The sequence below is a fragment of the Bufo gargarizans genome, chromosome 2, assembly GCF_014858855.1.
Source record: "Bufo gargarizans isolate SCDJY-AF-19 chromosome 2, ASM1485885v1, whole genome shotgun sequence".
Lineage (NCBI taxonomy): Eukaryota > Metazoa > Chordata > Amphibia > Anura > Bufonidae > Bufo > Bufo gargarizans.
The window spans coordinates 339,824,416-339,831,519 of record NC_058081.1 but is presented as its reverse complement, the minus strand read 5'-3'; the positions used below and the strand labels follow the sequence as shown (position 1 = coordinate 339,831,519).

The following is a 7,104-nucleotide window of genomic DNA, read 5'->3' as shown; positions in this document are numbered from 1 at the left end:
GAGAATCTTAAATATTGTAGAAATAAGCAAGCTACCTCTATATTTGTTCATTTTTGTGTTCTAAAAGCCTATATTAACGTGACCATTTTTTTTAAAGACGCCAACAAATGATCATGTTATGGGCACCAAACATTCTTCTGGCTGGTTACATATTCTACTAACTTAACCTCTTAACCTCTTGCTTTCAGATCTGGTGTCAAAAGCAAGAAGGGTTTAAGGCAGACTTTAGGATTTGGCCTTACCTACCAGGTGTAAAAAGATGTCTGCTTACTGCTGTGTGTACCTGTTATCCTCTTGTTACCTAGTTACATAGTTAATATGATTGAAGAGAGACATAAGTCCATCAAGTTCAACCAAGGGATAGGAGGGGATGCAGATTTTAGAAAATGAGTGTGAACTATGTCGATTTCTACACATTTTCATAAGCATTAATGTCATTTATTTTTAAGAATTCAGCTATGCTCTTTTTAAAACTGTCTGCTGTTCCTGTTGTGACCACATCCTGAAGTAGATTATTCCACAACTTTACAGTTCTTACAGTAAAGAAACCTTGATGCCTCTGGAGACTGAACTTTTTCTTCTCCAGATGAAGGCAGTGTCACCTTGTCTTTTGAGGGGATTTCGCATGGAACAGCTTTTCAGCATATTTTTTTCCTATCGACTGGTGCCCAGAACTGAACTGCATATTCCAGGTGAGGCCGCACCAAAACTTTTTAAAGTGGTAATATTACATCCCTGCCCCCGCGAGTCCATGTCTCGTTCATGACAATATCCTGCTAGCCTTAGGGTACTTTCACACTTACGTTTTTGTTTTCCGGCATAGAGTTCCGTCAAAAGGGCTCAATGTCGGAAAACAACTGATCCGTCATATCCCCATGCATTCTGAATGGAGAGTAATCATTTTGACTGATCAGGCAAAAAAGAATACCGTAGCATGCTACGTTTTTTTCTCCGGCAAAAAAAACTGAAGACTTGCCGGAATGACAGATCTGGCGGTTTTCTCCATATGAATGCATTAGAGCCGGATCGCAAAGATTTCAGTTGTTTGCCTGATCGACGGATCCGGTTTTTCTTTCTGCGCCTGCACAATCGAATAGGAGGAGCTGTGGGCGCTGTCAACTTCCTGTCTCTCTTCGATCCTGCCTTCCTGTTGACTACCACCCCTAGCATCCACTATGTACTTGCACCACATGCAGTGCCTATGTAGTTTTGCATAGGCAATGCATGTGGTGCAAGTACATAGTGGATGCTAGGGGTAGTAGTCCTGATGACTACCACCCCTAGCATCCACTATGTACTTGCACCACATGCAGTGCCTATGTAGTTTTGCATAGGCAATGCATGTGGTGCAAGTACATAGTGGATGCTAGGGGTAGTAGCCCTGATGACTACCACCCCTAGCATCCACTATGTACTTGCACCACATGCAGTGCCTATGAAGTTTTGCATAGGCAATGCATGTGGTGCAAGTACATCATGGATGCTAGGGGTAGTAGTCCTACAAAATGTTAACTCTCTTTTTTTTTCTCATGTAGTCCAAAAAATATACCCTAAAAAATTTTTGCAAAAGAAACAAAAATGAATTTGCCTTGCTCACAAGATCAGGGAAAGGGAAACCGAAACAGGCCAGCCAGAAGGAAGTTCAAATTAAAAAAATTTCAACTAGAATGTCAAGTAAGTATTATTTGTGTGGGTTTTTTGTATTAATAATATTTTAAAGAGGACCTTTCACTACTCTACAAACTAAAAACTAACTATACCTGTGGGCAGAGCGGCGCCCAGGGGTCCCCCTGCACTTACTAGTAAGTCTGGGCACCGCTCCGTTCGCCCGGTATAGGCTCCGGTGTCTGCGCTCCCTCTGACTGATTTCTTGTAGGAGGCGTGTCCCTTGCTGCACTGCTGGCCAATCGCAGCGCACAGCTCATAGCCAGGCTTGCATGCGATTGGCCAGCAGTGCAGCAAGGGACACGCCTCCTACAAGAAATCAGTCAGAGGGAGCGCAGACACCGGAGCCTATACCGGGCGAACGGAGCGGCGCCCAGACTTACTAGTAAGTGCAGGAGGACCCCTGGGCGCCGCTCTGCCCACAGGTATAGTTAGTTTTTAGTTTGTAGAGTAGTGAAAGGTCCTCTTTAAATCTAATTTAAAAAAAAAATTTCTACAGGCTCATCATCTTACTGAGGCCGGGACCTCTCCTCCAAGACGTCGTCGTAGACATGATACGGTAAAAAATGTTTTTGAAGCATTCAGCATTATAACATTATGAACGCATTATAAATATTTCATTTTTTTATTTCACAGTCATCAAATGCGGAGGAGAGGCCTCCCGGCCCACAGACCGCTGGAGAGGAGGAAGTCGGTGGTGGAGGACAGCAAGCGGTACAGTTTTTATATTTTTTTTTTTAGGCTCAATTGTAGGATTTGTATATTAGATTTTTTTTTATTATTGTTATTTCTATTACAGGCAGCTCGTCCCGTTGACTCACATAGAGGTCGTCAATCAAAAGCCAGAGGAAGTCGGGGAGCGCGCGGCGGTCGTGTTCGTATTTCCTCAATGAGTATTTTTAATAGGAAATCTGTCAAACATGATGTTATAATTTTTTTTATTCTTTATTTTATATATTTTTAGGGTTCCAGAGGCTCCACCAGAACGGATGAGGAGGAATTTGGCGGATGTATTATCGACAATGAACTCCTCATCCAGATGGTGGAGGACAGACCACCACTGTGGGACCACACGGACCGCCGCCACGCAGACCATCATGCTACCCAGCTCCTCTGGATTAAGATATGCAAAGTTTTAGTGCCTAATTGGGATGATCTCAATGACAGTCAACGGGAGGAGTGCCGTAAGTATACAGTAGTATAATGCACATGTGAACTTTTCATTCAAAATTGGTTTTGCGTATGGTTGAAGTTGGTCACTGCTACCTATAGTGAACATCAATTTTTTTTTATTGTTGTTGTGGCAGGTTCAATCAAATACTAAACCATTTTTGATGTATGTTAAAAAAAAATTATAATATTAATTTTATTTTATTTTTATTTTTTTGCGGACAGGGACGACTATCCTGGTGCGGTGGCGGTCAATGAGTGACCGCAATAAGAAGGACTATAACGAGGAGGTCAAGTGCCCCAGTGGTTCAAGAGCAAGCCAAAAGCGGCCGTACCGGTATGGTAACCGCACTAGGTTTTCTGCGTCGAACCCTACAGCTATGAAGGTAAGCTATAATGTTTATAATAATTTTGAATGTTAATCTCCAATCTATGTGTGTGGCCCAGGCAGACTGTCATTTGACACTTTGTCTGGGACATCCACCTATAATTCCCTATTTTTTTATAAAAAAAATTTTTGTTTCCTTTACAGCACATCTAGCAGTACTCGGGCGCACAAACCTCCTCGTGAAGTCCTTCCAGAGGCTGGAGCACCAGAGGCGGTCCCCAAAGAGCCGCCCACCGCGGGTCCCTCTCGTCCTACTCCAACAGCTGGTCGGGACCTCAATGTTCCCCTACCTGTGCCCTCTGGCGACTCAACAATGGCCACAATGGCACCACTTTTTGAGGCATTGATGCGTCGCCAGAGGACCGGTAGGAGCCGTCAGGCAGACTACGAGGATCTCACAAGGCTCGTTTACGAGTCCTTGATGGGATTCACCAATAGAGTTGCCGCTTTGGAGGACACGGTGTGACGTCTGCAGGAGGGTGAGGTGCATACGTCGCAATTGGGTCCTGTGCATCACTATTGGTTATCGCTGCTCCCCATGATGGAAATATTTATGCCCGATCAGTTGTTTGAGGCCCGAAGACAGGTGGACAGTGTCTTGTGGCAAGTTCAGCACCGCCCCACATCCTATTTCCCATCCATGCCCTATCCCCCATCCATGCCCTATGCCCCATCCATGCCCTATCCCCCATCACAACCTCAACAACTCCCTTCCCAAACTACCTACCCCCCTTTCCAACCTCCTCAGCCCCCATCCCCGCCTCCCCATCCCCATCCCCATTCCCAATCCACCGAGCACTTTTCTCAACACTTTTCTCCGTCTCCTCCTCATTACTTTCCTGCTACCAGTTTCACCACTCCTTCTACTATTGCTCGGTCAACTCCTTCTCCTGCTCCCCCATCCAGATTGAATACTCCCTCTGTTGTGCTTGCCACAACACACACTTATATGTCCACAGGGGCACAGGAACAGAAACGAGGGGGACCAACCACTGTTCAACCCTCCACCACCCAACATTCTACTCCCACCGGTCCTACCTGAAGCCTTTTTTTTGTTATTTAAAAAAATTTATTTATATTATTTTAAAATATTTATTTTTAAAATAAAATATTTTTTGTTTCAAAATTTGATTTGTTGTGTATTTATTTAATTTAAAAAAAAATAAAAGTGAACATCTCACATTGCTTTTGAAGAGAACTATACTTGGTTCGCTCCACCAGCGATGGGAGATTACTTTAGTGTATGTTGAACAGGTCTTTAAAAATGTCCAATCGCCAGTAGAACGACACAGGTATGTGTCGCTCCTCTAGCGTGGGCAGATTATTACTACATAACAGGCCTGGTAAAATCTACCTGCGCCAGTGGAGGGACACAAGTATGTGTTGCTCCTCTAGCGTGGGCAGATTATTACTACATAACAGGCCTGGTAAAATCTACCTGCGCCATTGGAGCGACACAAGTATGTATCGCTTCTCTCGTTGGAAGATTGAAAATGAGCATCTAAAAACATGCCTCACATAATATAACATCGTCAGTGTAGCAAAGCAATAATGTGTTTCTCTTCTATCGTGGAAACAAAATATATATTTAATGAAAATTTCAAGTACGTTGAAAAACAATATTTATTGAACCACAAATCCAATTGAAAACTAATACAACAAACTGTATAACCACCAAATTAACGGAACTTAACAGAAATTAACGGTTATTTGAAAATTAATTGCAAAATGTTTATACAAATCGGTCCTGCCAGTCCACCCTTCCTGCTTCCGAGCAAAAATAATCCGCAAAACAGTCTCTCATCCGTGAAACCGCAACACTTGACCGAGGTCCAAAACTTTCAATGCTTGGCATCTTGCTGTCCTCCGGTATCTCGCCCTCCGGGCGAAATTGAAAATGGAGTGAGCTGAAACTTTCTCCACTTGCAAGAAACCTAAAAAAATTAAATAAATTAAGGTATTAGATTTTAAAAAAAAACATAATATACAATCGGACACAATTCTATAGGACCTTTTATCAAGATTTTTTATAGTTTCACACTATCAAAGAGCAGCTCTAAAAAATTTAGACAGAAATTAATTGGTACTATATATAATAAGTTTCTACTTTACCTTATGGTCAACAATAGGCGTTCTGCTGGGGAAACACAGTAGCGGAAAGTGGTGTCTTGTCTTTGAATGTGAGGTGACACCCGTTGGAAAAGATCATCAAAACTTTCTACCGTCATCCGTAAATAGTTAAAGAATTTTTCAGGATAATTCCTCAATTCGGGAAACAGAGTTTCAAAAACTCCCCTTCTTATTATTGCAGAGGTTATTGGATGCACCCAATAGCGAAGCTTTCTACGCTGTCTGGCTCGAAGACATCTTCTCCAGCGCGAAACCAGAATTAGAGCCTGAAATCTAAAACGAATATGGTCCGGCATCATCTTTGCAATCTGCAGAAGGAACTTCTGAGTGGTAAGCGACCTTCGGTTTTCTTTTATAGCCACTTGTAGTATTTGCTTAACAGATTGCATCTTTTTATCTCTAAAATTTGAATACCGGATCCGTCTTTCCGTTTAAAAACGGAAGAAAACGGAACAGACGGATCCGCTATTACGACGGATCCGACAGACGGATCCGTCAAAAAGTGTCTACCGTACGCAACGGATTGACGGATCCGGCTTGAATTTCTCTCAATGAAACGACAGATCAGTTGCATGAAAAATGTCCGGTAATGTTGATTTTGACGGATCCAGCAGGCAATTCCGGCGACGGAACTGCTTGCCGGATCACTCTCTGCAAGTGTGAAAGTAGCCTTAGAAGCAGCTACGTGAAACTGTATGCTGTTATTAATCTATGATCTGCAAGGACACCCAAGTCCTTCTCTACAAATGACTCTCCATGTGTTACATCCCCTAAGATATGATGCACGGAGATTATTACTACCCAGATGCATAACTTTAAATTTACACTGTATTCACATTAAGCCTCATTTGCTAAGTTGATGCCCAATCAGTGTGTCAGAATGTCAGCCTGTAGTTTTTGCACATCTTCCATAGACTGCACAGTAGTACATAGCTTGGTGTCATCAGCAATGGTCTTGGGGTACACTACTTATATCCGGGCAGTGGCGTGCTCAGGAAGGGGGGGGGGGGGGGCGCCCCGGGTGTCGGCTCTTAGGGGGGTGCAAGAACATAATGCAATAAGCACTTCCATCAATACAGATGGAAGTGCTCATTGCTGCTCCCTTGGGAAGGGGAGGGGGGGGGGGTGCCAGAGAAAGGACCCGCCCTGGGTGCCAAACACCCTAGGCATGCCACTGACTGCATCAATAGAAATTGAAAGGCCAATATGTGTTAAAGGGGTTCTCCGGGAATTATGAAAAGGAAAATACTTAAATATTACTTGATTATAAATATATTCCCAAATACCTTTCATTAGTTAGAATGGCTTGTATTGTCTAGGGAGGAGTCATTAGGAGAAAAAAAATGGCCGCCATCCTATTAGTACACATAAAACCTGTCCTAATCACACAGGAGGACAAGTTACTTCACATCACTGAGGTAAAGAGCTGCCTCATCCTTCTGTATGCTCTGCTTGTCAGGGATTATGATCCTGAATACAGTTTAATATGATCTTCAGCCGAATCTCTGTGGGAATGGAGACATGAGGAGACATGAAGTACAGAGAGGAGGTGAGGGTAATCAGCAGCAGCACTTGTATACAGTCTCCATTACCACAGTCTGTCCTGTCCATCCTCTCTGTACTTCATGTCTCCTCATGTCTCCATTCCCACAGAGATTCAGATGAAGATCATATTAAACTGTATTCAGGATCACAATCCCTGACAAACAGAGAGTAGGATTAGGAGCTCTTTACCTCAGTGCTCTGAAGTA

General features: G+C 43.2%; 1 protein-coding gene across 1 annotated transcript; it reads left to right on the top strand.

Moving 5' to 3' along the window:
* The first annotated feature begins 642 nt into the window (after positions 1–642).
* LOC122925951 lies at positions 643–4,204 on the top strand. Its single transcript, XM_044277297.1, has 8 exons — positions 643–692; positions 1,536–1,674; positions 2,165–2,224; positions 2,302–2,379; positions 2,465–2,539; positions 2,630–2,849; positions 3,061–3,221; positions 3,368–4,204. Exons 2-8 carry the CDS (start codon positions 1,579–1,581, stop codon positions 3,374–3,376), a joined length of 699 nt encoding a protein of 232 aa, XP_044133232.1. The 5' UTR covers positions 643–692; positions 1,536–1,578; the 3' UTR covers positions 3,377–4,204.
* Positions 4,205–7,104: the final 2,900 nt, after the last annotated feature.

Excerpts from the sequence above, each read along its gene's own strand:
- LOC122925951 (XM_044277297.1), top strand. The coding sequence starts at position 1,579 with ATGAATTTGCCTTGCTCACAAGATCAGGGAAAGGGAAACCGAAACAGG. Across the intron at positions 2,380-2,464 it reads GTGGTGGAGGACAGCAAGCG|GCAGCTCGTCCCGTTGACTC; the intron begins GTACAGTTTTTA and ends TTTCTATTACAG. Across the intron at positions 2,850-3,060 it reads CAGTCAACGGGAGGAGTGCC|GGACGACTATCCTGGTGCGG; the intron begins GTAAGTATACAG and ends TTTTGCGGACAG.